This window comes from Eleutherodactylus coqui, chromosome 3, assembly GCF_035609145.1.
Source record: "Eleutherodactylus coqui strain aEleCoq1 chromosome 3, aEleCoq1.hap1, whole genome shotgun sequence".
Taxonomy (NCBI): domain Eukaryota; kingdom Metazoa; phylum Chordata; class Amphibia; order Anura; family Eleutherodactylidae; genus Eleutherodactylus; species Eleutherodactylus coqui.
Genome location: NC_089839.1, coordinates 268535437 through 268552808, shown reverse-complemented (window position 1 = coordinate 268552808; position 17372 = coordinate 268535437). Strand labels below are relative to the sequence as shown.

Here is a 17372-nt window from a genome sequence, read left to right as displayed (position 1 = left end):
TCATTCTCTATCACCGTACAAAACGGTGACCTTTTTGGTTCATCAATCTGTGTACAATATTCCTCCTCCTCCTCCTGCTCCTCCTCCTGCAACCTCACATAATCACGCCGAACGGGCAATTTTTCTTAGGCCCACAAGGCTCAGTCATATAATTTTTCTAAACAATTTTTATACGTTTCAATGCTCATTAAAGCGTTGAAACTTTCACCTCATCCAATTTTTATTTTAACTGGGCTGCCTCCAGGCCTAGTTAGTTACCAATTAAGCCACATTAACCAAAGCGATTAATGGGTTTCACCTGCCCTCTTGGTTGGGCATGGGCAATTTTTCTGAGGTACATTAGTACTGTTGGTACACCAATTTTTGGGGGCCCTCGCCTACAGTGTAATCAAATGAATTTTTAGCCCACCTGCATTAAGCACGACATTACCTCAGCTGTGATGGGCAATGCAATGGGATATATTTATGTACCGCCGTTGGCTTCCTGGCACCCACCCATGCTGTGGGTCCACAGGAAGTTGTAACTGCATGTGTCCACTTCTAAAGAACCCCAGTCTGACTGGGGTATGCAGTGTGGGCCGAAGCCCACCTGCATTAAACCTGATGTTACCTCAGCTGTGATGGGCAATGCAATGGGATATATTTATGTACCGCCGGTGGCTTCCTGGCACCCACCCATGCTGTGGGTCCACAGGGAGTTGTAACTGCATATGTCCACTTCTAATGAACCCCAGTCTGACTGGGGCATGCAGTGTGGGCCGAAGCCCACCTGCATTAAACCTGATGTTATCTCAGCTGTGATGGGCAATGCAATGGGATTTATTTATGTACAGCCGGTGGGTTCTAGGGAGCCACCCATGCTGTGGGTGCACACGGAATTCCCATTGCGGAGTTGTACCTGCCTGTGACTATTTATAAAAAACCGCAGTCTGACTGGGGCATGCAGACACCTTGACAGAATGAATAGTGTGTGGCACATAGGTTCCCCATTGCTATGCCCACGTGTGCAGCTCCAGATGGAGGTGGCACAGGATTGGATTTCTCATTGCTTCTGTACAGCATTGTGGGCTATCGCCCCGCCCCTTTTAAAGAGGGTCACTGCCTAGCTGTGCCAACCCTCTGCAGATTGTGCCTGCTTTTCCTGTGGCAGACGAACTTATAAATAGACCTGAGGGTGGCGTGGCATGAGGGCAGCTGAAGGCTGGGCAGGGACAGTTTGGTGTGCGCTGTGGACACTGGGTCGTGGGGGGGGGGGGATTTGGCAGCATGTAACCCAGGAGAAGTGGCAGCGGAGTGTCATGCAGGCAGTGATTGTGCTTTGTTGGAGGTAGTGTGGTGCTTAGCTAAGGTATGCATTGCTAATGAGGGCTTTTCAGATGTAAAAGTTGTTGGGGGGGCCCACTCTTGCTGCTATTGTGGCTTAATAGTGGGACCTGTGAACTTCATATGCAGCCCAACATGTAGCCCCTCGCCTGCCCTATCCGTTTCTGTGTCGTTCCCATCACTTTCTTGAATTACCCCGATTTTCACAAATGAAAACCTTAGCGAGCATTGACGATATACAAAAATGCTCGGGTCGCCCATTGACTTCAATGGGGTTCGTTACTCGAAACGAACCCTTCGAGCATCGCGAAAATTTCGTCTCGAGTAACGAGCACCCAAGCATTTTGGTGCTCGCTCATCTCTACACATTATATATTTTTTTGTACTGCATGTGTCCCTGTGGGGAACTTGCACCATAGCACTGGTATCTGGCGTCCTGTTGCAATGGCAACCTGCAGGGCTCTCCGCGATTGTATCGTGAGAGCCCGATGACGTCACAGAGGGCGCAACGGCGATTGCTGCTCCGATGCACCCCGGCTGCTGCAGTGGGCAGCTGGCTATCAGTGACAGCCGGCTCCTGCGGGGTCTTTTCTGATTTTGCTCTATCCTCAGGGCATATCTGTATCCCCTGTTGCACTAACTACCTCCCTGCCAGGATGTACATTACTCCTTAGGGCAGGAAGGGGTTAAAAAGTAAACAATAGAAGATTTTTATAGATTTATAGCTCTTTTTAAAATTAGTACAGTAACACTAAAATAAAGAATAGGAATGGGCTCCCTATTGTGTTTTGGACATTTTGATATATGACTTATATAGTCTTGGATTACAGGGTCGCTATGGTAACGGTTTAGTTTGACGTAGGCTGTTATTGTATTTTGATATATTTGTATTTTATGCTATAATTTTCTTTATTTTGTATATATCTTTAATTTACTGCATGTCCTCTATGCTATCACATAAGACCCCCAGGAGACATTTACAATGCTTTTTTTTTTCTTATTTAACTGTTTTTACTGGACTCCCAGTTATAGGGGTAAGCATCCTCATATAGTGACAACTGTCACCGAGCTGGACTAGGTTCTTCCATGGGTTTAAAGCCCAGGACCAAGCGCCGTATATTTATAGCACTTGTATAATAAGAGGGTTTTGCCTCCTTTTTATTTCTAATGAACCTCCCTGCACAAAGCTTCTGGGAGCTGCTATAAACTGCTATTTCTGTGTTTAATTGATACATCACTTCTTAGTAAGTTGTGTTCCCACTGCAGAGTCTCTGCACAGGAGTGCTGTCTTATCAGATGTTTCATGCTCCGGAGACAGGTCTTGCTAAAGCCCTATTTACATAGGGCGATTATTGTGCAAAATGCATTCAAAAGAGCAAAAATGCGCAATAATCGTCACGTCTAAATGCAAACCCATCATGTGGGATTTATTTACTGTTTGTTTGTCGCTCAATAAAAACCATCGTCGGTTTGCTCACTTATCGCTGCGTCTAATCGCTCCCCGCTCAGTGTGTCACATAGAATGTGAAGCACTGAGCGAGAATTTAGCTAAAAGTGAGTGATAGTCCGTGAGGATCTGCCTGTCTAAATGTTCTGCACACGAGCAAACAACTAGCGGTGACGTCACCGGCTCCTGCAGATCATTTAGATGACCGTTGTCCCGTGTAAATGGGCCTCAAGGCAGCCTTTTTTTTGCTTCAACAGGAAACACCTGATTGGACGGCTACTCTTATCAGTTACTCTTTAAGGGCTTAGTCAGACGGGCGTTTTTTCGTGCGATTTTTTTGCGCATGCGCATGCGTCCGGCGATTTTATAAAACCATTGCTTTGCAATGGTATCGGACACATGAGCGCTTTTTATGCGCTCGTCCGATAAATTATAAAACAGAAATCGCAGATCGCACCTATCTGCGATCTGCGATTCCTGTTCTCTTCTCTATATGCCCTCAATGGGGCCGGTGGCAGCAGCGCCGACCCCATTGAGAACATATAGAAGACAAATCATTCTTCTCTGCCACAGCTGTAACAGCTGTGGCAGAGAAGAACGATGTTTGCCCATTGAATTCAATGGAGCCGGTCATTCAGCTGAGAGCTGCCCCTGATTGGTCCCGCTGAGCCAATGAGAGGCAGCAGTCACTCACCCATTCATGAATTCATGAATGGGTGTGTGAGTGAGAGCTGCCTCTGATTGGTCAGGCTGTGACCAATCAGAGGCAGCTCATTCAGCAGGCGGGAATTTTAAAGCCCCGCCGGCTGAATAGTGCAGAGAAGCAGTTCAAGAGAAGTGCCGGCGGCCGCGGCAGAACTCCGGCTGCAGCGGAAAGGTGAATATACAATTTTTTTTTATTTTAACACACTTCTGGATGAAATGCAGGGAAGGGCTTATATATTTAAGCCCTTCCCGACAATTCATCCCGCGCTCGCCCACAGCGCATTGCTTTCAATGGAGCCGGCTGTATTGCCGGCTCCATTGAATTCAATGCGCTGGACAGCTCCGGCCCGTTTCTAATGAAACGCGGCTAGGAGCAGATTTTTCAGGCGATTTTTTTTTTTTTTTTGGCCCCGGTCACGCGATTTGCGGATGCGCATCCGTCATGCGATCCGCAAATCGCGGGAAAAAACGCTCGTGTGACTAAGGCCAAAGGGTGCGTTCACACGTAGCGGAATTGGTGCAACATAAAATTCACATCAAAGCTCGTGTCAAATTTCACATCAAAAGCTACGCTAAAATCTGTACTATTGCGGATCCAGGGTTACCGGAAAACATTTTGTCCCCAGGACCGGAGGATTGCTTTAACTTTACTTATCAAATTGGGTCAATCATTGTTTTGAAAAAGTCTGTTCTATGTAAGTTATTACACAGAGGTAGCAGCAAGCAGTCAGCGCCATTTTCTTACTGTAATTAGTTACAATCGCCAAGTTTTCAGTTCCTAGACAACTGATTGCCAACCAGTCTGATGGCGGCGGGAACAACTATATCAAGTTTATATTCAATAGGAAATGCTTAAAATGATGCTGAGAGTATGTACAATGACACACAGATGTAGAACACTTATGATAGTTACCAGACGTTCGCCTACTAAAGCACCGACGGACGTCTTTTCAGCCACTTTTTGCAATTCAGCTGGCAATTTCATTATATCCTGAAAAATACCGTTATATACAAGTCACATTTTAGGTAGAATGAGTAAAGATATTCATATCTAAAACATAAAATGATGTAAATGTCAAATGTGCACGAGTATTCCCGCTGTCCAACAACAGAATCTCCCTTTATTATCTAATAGCTTTAGGGCTCATGCCAACAGACGGAGCCCGTGGATTTACGCCGCAGGAGTACTGCGTTTAAAAACGCGATACGCCTGTGATTGATCGCGGAATTTCACTGCGGATTTTCGCGGTCTCCATTACTATTATAATGGAGACGTCCGGCTGCGGAAATCCGCGGTGAAATAGAACATACCGCGATTTTTTTGCTGCAGCGGAAATCGGCGGCAGAATTTCTCATATGAGCATTGGACAGCAGGAAAGCTATTGTGTTCAATAGAACCTAATAGCTGGGGAATTCTGCCGCAGGAAATGCAACAGAAATCCGTCCATGGGCATAAGCCCTTAAGAACTGGACAATCCACAGTAGATTTTGCATTAAAGCAGGTCAGCTACAAGACTACAATGCCCTCTTTAAGGAAGGTAAAGTATGGGGACAGGCTCCATGCAATATTAGCCTTAATGGTATAAAAAATATTTTGACAGCTATCAAAAAATACAGAAGGCCCTCAGCTGTGAGGAGAACGCTCCCACCATCTCTGCCAGTAGTGATTAATGGGCTGCCCTGTATCTGCATGTACACAGGAGCCGTCAATCATTCCTAAGACGGGCGGGGAGTGTTTCCCTCATGAGTCAATTCCATAATGATTATCCAGAGGGCACAATACATTTATGCACAGTTTGGGTTAGTATGCAACAGATGTGTCTCCATGCTATGCTGGCCTTGGAGGGAATTGTGATCAGAAAACTGACCTATTGTTTCTATCAACATTTTATGCTAAACATATTTTTTTATTTTTGGTAATTTTTCTTTATTTTTATTTTCCATATTGCTGTGTATATTTTACAGATCCTGATATACTGCAGTTTTCACATTGACCACTAAGCCTAATAATAGTCTACACGAAAAAGTACCCAGACAGCGCCTCAGGATCGTCATTCAGTTGAACGAAACTGTGCAATTCTAATCCTCCAAAGGGGGAGAGCTGCGGAAATAATTGGGGTCTCTCATGAGAGAGTAGTCCCAAAAGAATCAATAGAAAACAACTATTAGCACAAAAAACTTTCTGCGCTCAAGGAATTGTAAGTTTCGACAACTGATAGTTGTCAAATAACAGACAGGAGTCACACTTACTCGGGAGGAGGGGGGATGATGACAATAAGCCCCCTTCTTGAAGTGATGTCTCCTCACTGTCCAAGCAAACGTCACGTTCCAAGCGTATAAGAAAGGTGCCTGTGAGCACAGAAACGCGTTGCCCATATTTATCGCACATTGGAATAAAGGTGATACCGTTTTACTTATACGCTTGGAACGTGACGTTTGCTTGGACAGTGAGGAGACATCACTTCAAGAAGGGGGCTTATTGTCATCACACCCCCCTCCTCCCGAGTAAGTGTGACTCCTGTCTGTTATTTGACAACTATCAGTTGTCGAAACTTACAATTTCTTGAGCGCAGAAAGTTTTTTGTGCTAATAGTTGTTTTCTATTAATAATAGTCTAGGAGTTTCTGTTCCATGGTGAGAACTTTTCAGTAGTCATCTCATTATCATCACAAGTAGGACTACAATGAAAATCAACACCTACATATAGATAGCACAAGCTCCACCATTCATAAAAAGGTGATTGTTACAGCTCACCTCCTCCCCCTTCCTGCACAATGACCTCTGCACTGGTCACAAAGCATACCCACAACACTCTTCTATAGTACCCAATGAATCTTCTCCAGTCTATTGGTTTTATTGTCCATGTGGCTATACAGAGGAACTCTCAGCGTATTATTAGGCCTAGTGGTCAGATTAACAACTGCAAAATATTAGGATTTTGATAAATATACATAGTGACATGGAAAATTACTAAAAAAAAAATCACCATACATTTTAAAAATCGATTTAACTCCTTAGTGACCAAGTTTTTTAAATGTTTTTTTCTCTCCCATTTAAAAAAAACTAAACTTTTATTTATCCATCGACATAGCTGTATGAGGGCTTGTTTTTTGTGGGACGAGTTGTATTTTTCAAAGGTGCTATTTAATGTACCATATAATGTACCGAAAAACATTTAATACATTCTTAGTGGAGAAAAATGGAAAAAAATGAAATTCCGCCATCTTTCGGTGCGTCTTGTTTTGACGCATGCGGGGTCCGACCCGCCCATGTGCAGGCGGCCTAAAGAAAGTTGGCTGTTGGCAATCACTGGTTAATTATTACCTAGAAAATAAGCAAAATGAAGCAGCTCGCACTACCACAGTTAAAACAATAGAAAAAAATGATGTTAAGGTGTGTTAACTCGCCCAGCTACTTTTCCATCACATATTCTCAAAACCTTGAGAAGACATAAATATGCAAAAACATGAATAAGAATCAGTAACAGATGACAATAGAGGCGGCTATAGTATCAAACTTGTACTGGGTCTCAAGGAGCATCAAGCTACAAGTAGGTATATAGTTGAAATAGCAAGGAAAAAAATTATAATATATATATTATATATATATATATATATATATATATATATATATAAATTACAGACAGTATCTTACCTGTTTCACTGTAATTAGAGTTTGGCCCAAGCCAGGACACAGCTGATCCTTAAAAATAAATAAAACCCAGATTTTAGTAAAGCTTACATTAAGGCCTCGTTCAGGAATTCATTGAATTCAATGGATTGGCCAAGCGCTGCCTGTGATTGGCTGTCATTCAATGCGGGGCTGAGTGCTGCCTGTGACTGGCTGAGTGCTCAGTCAATCAGATACAGCCCTTTCAGCAGGCGGGGATTTTAAATCCTCTCCTACTGAAATAGCTTCAGAGCAGTGCACGGAGAAGACAGGCTGGTCGTGTCTGAGCCCCCTGGCAGCTGAGGAGAGGTGAGTATATATTTTTTTATTTTTATCACATTGTGTGAATGATTTTCAGGGAAGGGCTTATATTTCAAGCCCTTCCCTGAAAATCACTGCAGGGGTTGCGGGCAGCCCATCGCTTTCGATGGTGCTGCCAGCAGCAGCCACCGACCCTTTGAAGGCAATGGGCACAAATCTGCATTCACGCTTGTTTGTGCACATACATGGGTGCGCGGTTTTGTGTGCACCTATGTACGCATATGCACACGCTTGTGTGAATGCATCCTTAATCCCCTGTAGCTCCGCTCTCCCTTCCCCTGCTATGAGGAAATCCCTAAGCCCTGCGGGGTTCTGATCTCTCTTCTCCTGGAGCTGCTGCCCCTTCACACGATTTTTAGCACAGTATAGGTGCGCTTTCTTCACACACCTACATTGCGCAAAAACTACGCTAGTCTGAACAAGCCCTCAGGCTAATTTCACAAGTGTATTTGTAAATGCCTGCAACGGAAGCCTACACAGAACTCATGGGGTTCGGAAACCCCCCTCCAATAAAGAAAGATAAAGGCATGTATATCTGTATTTGTAAGCCAAAGCAGGAGTCGCACATTAGCAGATATCAAGTACAATAGTGAGGTTTTTGTGTCTTCCCCCTTTTGGATGCGCTCGTACTATAGTTTTGGCTTACAAATACTGTATACAAAATACTAGCCCATATAGTGCCATGTGGCCTAATACAGACCCACAATGCAGATGGATGTTGAAAAGGATGCATTGATATTTTCTCAGTATTCCATGAGTATTGCATCAGTGTCTGCTTTCATTATTATTTCTAGCAGTTTTTGCCCAATAGAAAATAATAGCATTGAATGAACCTTGGTCAGCATGAACCCAAGGCAGGGATGCCTATTGCCCCTGGGAGTGTTTCATTCTGAAACACTATGGCATTTCAGAAATTTGACAGAGAGTTGAGCTCCGAGTCACGGGCGCCGGCTGTGACACTTTCTCCCCCCAGCTGAATGAAGACTGACAGCTCTCTCCCTGCATGATTAGGGAGATAACTCAGTCTTAATGCAGCGGGCAGGGAGAGGCTGGCACGGCCCGTCCCCATGACTTAGAGCTCAGCTTCTGAGTGAAACTTCAAAGTGCTTTTAAAACACCCATAGGGTGACGGGCATCCCTGCCTCCGGTTAATACTGCTTGTGGTTTGGGCAGCATGAATCTGATGACAGAATCCCTCTAAGCATTCTCCATAGACTTCAATGGACATTTATTACGTGCAAACAAGATGAACAGAACGCCTTCTGCATTTATAAAATATGTGCAGCTTTTATACATCCGTGTAATTAGACTCAAGGACTAACATCAGCTCCTGGTTACAGATAGAAACATATGGATGGAATGCTGATGAAACATTCATGTGAAGCCGCCTCAAGCAACGTGATGTTCATGTGAGACTAAACTGTATAAATAGGAACTCATTTTGCTAATTTCATGGCACATATAAACAATACTGGAGAAATATATGTATATAAATCTTACCAAAGGTTTCATGATGTCATCCAGAGTCGATTGTGGATTCAGAGACTGTAACAACAAAATGCATTGCATTAAATGAATGTAACGACTTTCCTCTCTAGATGGACAGTAATTTCCCCCTGTGTATGTCTGTGTCAACTGTCGGGCTTCTAGTCTAAATTTAGTGTTTCCCAGGCATTAATGGGGGACCCAAAACTTATTTGTTACGTAGGTCATTTGTGACCCCTTAGGTTATGCTTTATTTTTCCTCTTTAACCTTACTTCGCTTCAAAAACAACAGGGAAGTACAGTGTGAACTAATGTGTATACAGGGTGACTTTAACACACTGTATAGACGTCTGAATGATACTTTGCATACATTCTCTTGTTCTTTTTTTCTCCCCTGATGTCTGACCAGCTAACATACATTAGTCCTGAGTGTCTGTATGTCAGTTATACTGCAGATAACTACCGCTATTATTATCACAAAGTAACAGAACTAGTCGGCCCCCTCTGTCACTTCTCTTGGAGAATAAAACGTACAATAGGTACAGATTAGTGCTAAAATGATACTTTCATTCCCAAATACACTTCAGCCTTTGACTGAATTTGAGGTGGGTGTCACTAAGATCTATTGTATGCAGCGGGAGAAGGAAAAATGTCGCCTTAGTGTAAGGTAGCTGCCTTGTAAATCAATATTCAACATTTTTGCAGGCCTTGCAACATGGCAAGCTTGTTAAAATGTCAGTTTTTGACTTATATTGTAGCTACCTTCTAACAAGTGAAGCTATGGTGGCAATTCTCTATCTCCTACTTGCATACCTTTTAGCTCAGGAAGCATTGCATGGCCTAGAAGTCTCCTTATGCCATCTTGGTGCTCTGCACAAGGCAAAACCGTACCCTCCCATCCCCCAGACCAAAGGTCTATTGAACACAGTTTACAGGAGGACAACTTTCTTGCGCTGAAAATCTACAGGCAGAACTTGCTTTGTAGATATAGACTATAGAGTTCATATTTATAGGAAGGTGATGTATGCTTAAGGGGTTACTTATAATTTTCAACTAACCAATTTAGCAACATAAAGAAAATATTTTGTACTTTACCGCACATTTAAGCTCCGTTAATGGGTTTAGTATGGACTGAAAAAAATAATTCAAAAATTAGTCAATTAGCCTAAAAATCAGCAAAGTATTTTGATATAAATGCAGTGCAGGTTTATTGTTCATCTAATTGGCCTGTTGCTGAGTTTTACTGTTGCCTTCTCTGATCCAGTAACAAGCAGAAACAATCAGATATGTCTTACCAAATACCAGTCATGACCATAACTATAAGTCAACTTTCAATAAATTGACCACTTTATATTTTAATAACAGAATTATTGTTTCTATAACAAGTATATAAGTTCCATGTAGCATTTTCAGGTCCACCCTCCCCTCTCCATCTGGCTGTTCCATCGTCTATCTCCATGATGCTTTTCTATCTAGCTGAAAAGATTAAGAAGGATGGAAAACTATTGAAATGAAGATCAAAGTCATCTCCGACTCACATGGTAAACCCTGTGGTTCCATCCCAGTTTCTGCCTCTATACAATTTGCTACATATAAAATGAAGAGCCAAGATGTAGAGGAGAGGTCTAGGTGAAGACTCTGTGTGAGAGGAGCCTAAGTTATATGAGGAAACCTTATCAAACCCGGATTTGTGTTATTAGAAGATCTCCACTGGTACATAAAGCGGTTGATGAGTTTAAAATCCTCATGAAAGATTGGAAAAAAATGTTTAACATGTTCTTCTAAGTCCCTATCTGAAGATTGGAAAAACCTAGTGATTGTGTTGTGATCTTGAAATTCTAGCCTAACTGGTCAAGTGCAGAACATTAGAAGAATTTCATTCAGCGGCTGACTGTGCTAACATTCAGCACATTAAATGCAAGTGGAAAACTATAAAAGTGAATACTTACCCCTACAAGGTTGGTTACACCCTAAAAGTACATAAAAAGGTAGATGAGATAACAGATGCCCAATGCGAGGATTGTCCTACCTGCGCTCAGTCATAAGAAATCTCAGGATCATCAGATTTATCTTCTAGATTTCTTTGTATAATATTTATCCATTTTACAAACTGAAATGTTCAAATCAATGTTCTATACAAATATGTTCCAGACAGGACATAGGAGAAGAGTCAGGGCCGGGTTATACTGATTTCATTCTGCTTGGTATGTTAGTTTTTGTACTTTTCATCCAACTGATCTAATTCAATAATAGATTATTTCAGATCAAGTTTTCAATCTTATTTGTTTTTGATCAGATTCTCTTTACTTGATCCAAAGCATACATTTTTTGCTTACCATTAACCCCTTAAGGACCAGGCTGCTTTAATGTGGTGGTTTAACTGCTCTATTTTTTTCCTTCAGATACCAAAATTATTTTTGCTGCATTTTTTTCCTGAGATATTTAAGGCTATTTTTAAAAAATATATTTTTCCCTGACTTTTTTCCCCCCTTTTTTTAGTTTTATTGCGGATGAAAAGTTTAAAAAAAATCTTTAACATTTATAGTTATTTTTTTAATTAGTATGTGTATATTTAAGTAAAGTATGGAAATGGGTTTCTTATTTTGTTTTTGACAACAGTCGCATACGGCAACGGTTTTGCTTGGCGTTGGTTTTGGGTTATATTCTTTTATATATTATATATAATTTTATTCTGTAATTTTTTTAACTTATTTATATCATTTTTTTTTACTTTCTATGTCCCTTAAGATGCCATATAAGACCTCAGGGGGACATTCTTGTGTTTCTTGTTTTTTTTTAGTTTGACACTTTTCCACTGTAGCTGGGGTATCCATAAGAGCCCCAGATACAGGGAAAAACATCCTCCTGTAGTGACAATAGTCACTAACAGAGCTGATCAGGGTCTGCTGGGACCCAGCAGCTCTGCTGTGCCAGAGGATTCTGGTGTTCACGTGACCGCCAGCTCACAAAGGGGAAGTTATACTTCTACTTTCACTTCTTAGTACAGAGCACTCATTGAGCGCTGTGTAGTAGCAAAAGGAGAAGGCAGAAGGGGTTAAAAATCACTTCTGCCTTCTCCTTTGGGTTCTCGGCTGTGACTAACAGCTGACAACCCCACCTGCTTCTGATTGATTGCAGAAGCAGGGGCTTTAATCCCCAGCTGTATATTTATTATCGGCTGGGATAAAAGCCCAGAACTATGCACCATAAATTTACTGTGCTTGGTAAATTTATGGCGCATGGCTCTGGGCTTTTATCCCAGCCGATAATAAATATACAGCCTAACCTAACTGGTCAAATGCAGAACATAAGAAGAATTTCATTCAGTGTCTGACTGTGCTAACATTCACCACATAAATGCAAGTGGAAAACTATAAAAGTGATTACTTACCTTTACAGTCTTGTCTACATCCTAAAAGTACATAAAAAGGTAGATGAGTTAACAGATGACCAATGCGAGAATTGCCCTACCTGCGCTCAGTCATAAGAAATCTCAGGATCATCAGATTTATCTTCTAGGTTTCTCTGTATAATATTTATCCATTTTACAAACTGAAATGTTCAAATCAAAGTTCTATAGAAATATGTTCCAGACAGGACATAGTAGAAGAGTCAGGGCCGAGTTATACTAATTTCATTTTACTCGGTATGTTAGTTTTTGTACTTTTTGTCAAACCTGATCTAATTCAATAATTGAAAACTTGAGCTGCAGTTATCTATCTTCTTTCACTCAAGGTCTGCGTGAGAAATGTCCAATTCCTTCCTAACTGTTTCATGGATGAGAAATGGCACGTGCAATGCACATAAATGTGTGCTGTCAGCGTATATTTTAGAGTGAACGAACAAGTATCTCCGTTATGGCTGTGTGCACCTAACCTTAGGCCTCATGTCCACGGGTGGGTCGGATTCCACATGCGGTAGCTCTCAGCAGAATCCGAACCTGTCCACGGCCAGCCACCCTGCGTACCTGTCCGGGTCTGTACTGCGGATGTGTGCGGAAGCACCGACCGTCGCACATGCGCAGTACAGTTTGTCTTTTTTTCCTGCTTTCCTGCAGATCGGACAGCTTTCATTGACTTCAAGGGAAGCCATATGTGCGAACAACCACACTGAAAATGGAGCACGCTGTGATTTCTTTTTTCCGCACCCAAAGATCTGGAAAACAAATCCGCATGCTCTAATTCAGGTGCGGACGCCCATGTTTCCCAATGGGCAGCTTGAATTGTGGATCTTCTGCGCGGGTTCCACAAATCAAATCCGCCCATGGACATGAGCTCTAAAGTCGCTTGCACACAGTCAGTAGGAATCGGGAAGGTTATCTCTAGAAAGAACAAATGGATTAGGCGTTGAAATTCAATGTACCTGATTCTACTTTCTGCCATCGTCCTCATACATATATGACAGCTGCATTGTCCTGTATAAGGCCTTAGTCACACGGGTGTTTTTTCCCGCGATTTGCGGATCGCATGACGCATGCGCATCCGCAAATCGCGTGACCGGGGCCCAAAAATCGCCCGAAAAATCTGCTCCTAGCCGCGTTTCATTAGAATCGGGCCAGAGCTGTCCAGCGCATTGAATTCAATGGAACCGGCAATACAGCCGGCTCCATTGAAAGCAATACGCTGCGGGCGAGCGCGGGATGAATTGTCGGGAAGGGCTTAAATATATAAGCCCTTCCCTGCAATTTATCCAGAAATGTGTTAAAATAAAAAAAAAATGTATACTCACCTTTCCGCTGCAGCCGGAGTTCTGCCGCGGCCGCCGGCACTTCTCCTGAACTGCTTCTTTGTACTTTTCAGCCGGCGGGGCTTTAAAATCCCTGCCTGCTGAATGAGCTGCCTCTGATTGGTCACAGCCTGACCAATCAGAGGCAGCTCTCACTCACACACCCATTCATGAATTCATGAATGGGTGAGTGACTGCTGCCTCTCATTGGCTCAGCGGGACCAATCAGGGGCAGCTCTCAGCTGTCATTCAGTACTCCGGCTGCAGCGGAAAGGTGAGTATAATTTTTTTTTTTATTTTAACACATTTCTGGATGAATTGCAGGGAAGGGCTTATATATTTAAGCCCTTCCCGACAATTCATCCCGCGCACGCCGGCAGCCCATTGCTTTCAATGGAGCCGGCTGTATTGCCGGCTCCATTGAATTCAATGGGCAAACATCGTTCTTCTCTGCCACAGCTGTTACAGCTGTGGCAGAGAAGAATGATTTGTCTTCTATATGTTCTCAATGGGGTCGGCGCTGCTGCCGCCGGCCCCATTGAGCGCATATAGAGAAGAGAACAGGAATCGCAGATAGGTGCGATCTGCGATTTCTGTTCTGTAATTTATCGGATGAGCACATAAAAAGCGCTCATGTGTCCGATACCATTGCAAAGCCATGGTTTTATAAAATCGCCAGACGCATGCGCATGCGCAAATCGCGCGAAAAAATGCCCGTCTTAATAAGCCCTAAATCAGCATGTTCCGATGACTTTTCCTTAATATGTATGGGGGAATTAAAGGCAACCTGTCACACACTATTGGACCATAAACTGAGTCATGGTGCTTATAGTTTAGGTGGCGTGGAGTCCAGGGAGACGCTTTTCATACTCATCCAGTCTCCTGTTGCCACAGAGTCCCTTGGTGAAGCCAGAACATCCACAGCAAGCAGTGACCTCCCATAGAGCTGAACGGGAATATGTGCGCAGCCTTCTTCGTTTATGATGCTTATCATTATGGCGGCTTCACACGGCCGTATGCACATTTACGCATGCCTCAGCGCAATGTATTTACACCAAGAACTAATCTTTTTTTGCGCACATGTCTGTGTACCCCACTGTACTTTTTTCCACGCACAAGGTATGTTTTTTTGCGTGTGGGACAGAACCACGCCTGATTTAAATGGCTAATTCATCTAAAGAGGTCCAGATGTGGTGTTTTCCAGTGGAATTATGCATTGTTTCATGCATTCCCTTGCATATTGCACGCCCATTTGTGTACCCCCATTGACTTCTATAGGGACGCTTGGTGCGCAAATGCTTATAAAAATAGAGCATGCTGCGTTTTTTTTCTTTTGCATGCAAAACACTTGAGAGTGTAAACTAACCTATTGACATCAATGGGTTCTCTTCTCTGCATATTTGCGCACCAAAAGGCCCCATAAAAGTCTAGGGGGGGGGGGGGGGGGGCTCAAATACACAATACGCAGCACAATTCCATGAAAAAAAGAACACATCTGGATCTCCTCAGGCTGGATAGCCTTTTAAATCAGGGTAGGGGGTGTTGTGCACAGAACAGGCTCTGCGGGTGCAAAAAAGTACAGTACATCGTGCAAACACGTGTGCAAATCACCCTTGTTCATAGCACAAATACATTGCGCTGAAGCGTGTGCATTTTCACATACGTTCGTGTGAAGCCGCCCAAAGCATGGATGTAACAAGAAAAATTGATTCAGTATGAGCCAAATGTGAACATACAAGTGTCATGCTTATTTTTACACGCCATCTAGATTTTTACACGCAATACTTTTTAATGATCAAGCTTAGGGTCCCATACGAATAGGAATTTAAAGGTCAATATAACGGTTAATAGATGCCCTTTTTACATGTTGCTAGTGATAGGATGACTAAATGAAGAATTTAGACTGCTTTACTTAGGGCTTAGTCACATGGACACATCGGCACCCGTGTTACTGCATTAAAAGATGGCCGCACTGCTGATGTGGGCGAATCTTCGCACCGCCGGAAGAAAGAACATGTGATCGGCTCCATTGTGTTCTTTCTTCGGGGCTGCGGGGAGTCGTCCATCCTGAAGTGCGGCCGTCTTCTTGTGTAGTAAGGGCTCAGTCACACGGGTGCATCGGCGCCCGTGTGACTAAGCCCTCAGTTTGATCAGAATTTGTTTTTTTATTCTAGGGTTCTGCTTACATAAGAGATGGTGACTGCTGATGTTACAATGCTGGCACATTCTTAAAGGGATTTTCTGAGATTATTAAAAAGTTCACAGGGGTCAAAAAGGAGATAAAACATAGAAACGGTATTCACCTCTCAAAGGTCCCCCTGATCCAGCAGCACCACTTCATCCAGACTGGTCTGGTGCCGGCCGTTCTTGCGGCAGTCATATGTTATTGTACACATGACTATCGCAGTCAATCACTTGTCTCAGTGTCACATATGTGTTGAGTGATACACGACTTCTGAGGACCGTGAGTGACTTGTAACAGTCTGCAATGATGAAAGCCATGTGATTGCTGCAGAAACATCCGACACTGGAACAGCGGTGCTGGAGCGGGCAGATATTTGTGAGGAGGATAGTTTGTTTTTTAATTTTACCCACTTTTCACCCTTCTGTGAATGTTTTAAATAAACTCGGAAAACCCCTTTAAACTCTGTGGTCAACAAAGCTGATAAGCTTCATCTTCTCGGCCGCAGCACCGCGTAGAAGATGGTTGGATGTGCGCCACATTGTTAAATGTAATCATTTACTAGTGGAAATCAGTCATATAGCTACAGTAATAGTACTGAAGGATACGTTCTTACCAAAAGGTTTTCCACACACTGTACAACTGGAACTCTTCTTAGCTGTAAAACCAAAAGAAATACATTAGAAGGGTTTCTGGATAATAAAAGAAGAGTCCACGTTTAAAGTCTACGTTCACTACATTCAGTGCCGGATTTAACCAGGTGGAGTCTCCTGGGCAGTTGGAATCTGCCCCCCCCCCCCCATACCTGTATATTATCCCCTAAAATGTTTTTAATTTTCCCAAGCAACAATTTTAATAAACCAATTTTCTTACACAAAGCAAACATTAACAATTAATCGTATTAAACAATTTAGCATATTATGTTATTATATTGTTTGGCCTTAGTCAGACGGGCGTTTTTTCGCGCATCGCATGTTGCATGCGCATGCGCAAATCGCGTGACCGGCGGTGAAAAATCGTGGGAAAAATCTGCACCTAGCCGCGTTAATCGTCGCAGCAAAACACCCGTCTGACCGGAGAAAAATCGCCGTGCGCATCAAAATGCGCATGAAACTTAGACTGACCGGCGAAAAAAATGATTTTGGTGCGCACATAAAACGCCGAACGCAGATAGGTGCGATCTGCGAATCATCGTGTCCTATAATTTATCGCATATCCGCATAAAAAGCGGACATGTGACCGATACCATAGCAAACCATTGGTTCTATATATGCGCGAATCGCATGCGCAAATCGCGCGAAAAAACGCCCGTCTGACTAAGGCCTTATAGTGTATATTTTGTTATATGGTTATATGTGTGGGAGAACATTGTACTGAGCAGTGTGCGCTACACTTCGGCCGCTACATGGAGATGACTATTACTGCTGTACATTACACGTACGGAGGTCGCACTGAAATGTTTTACAAACTGACATAAGATGAGCTTTTAAGAGACAAACTGTAATGTGAACCTGA

General features: G+C 42.9%; 1 protein-coding gene across 3 annotated transcripts in view; it reads right to left on the bottom strand.

Moving 5' to 3' along the window:
* Positions 1-17372, bottom strand: part of LOC136621721 (uncharacterized) — a 50309-nt gene that overhangs the window by 12572 nt on the left and 20365 nt on the right. For all 3 annotated transcript variants that reach the window (XM_066597396.1, XM_066597398.1, XM_066597394.1), the window contains 7 exons: positions 16474-16515; positions 12342-12362; positions 10900-10920; positions 10046-10081; positions 8966-9010; positions 7130-7177; positions 4389-4466 (listed from right to left, as the gene is read on the bottom strand). In XM_066597396.1, coding sequence (XP_066453493.1) covers positions 4389-4466; positions 7130-7177; positions 8966-9010; positions 10046-10081; positions 10900-10920; positions 12342-12362; positions 16474-16515 — 291 coding nt within the window. The remainder of the gene's footprint in view (positions 1-4388; positions 4467-7129; positions 7178-8965; positions 9011-10045; positions 10082-10899; positions 10921-12341; positions 12363-16473; positions 16516-17372) is intronic.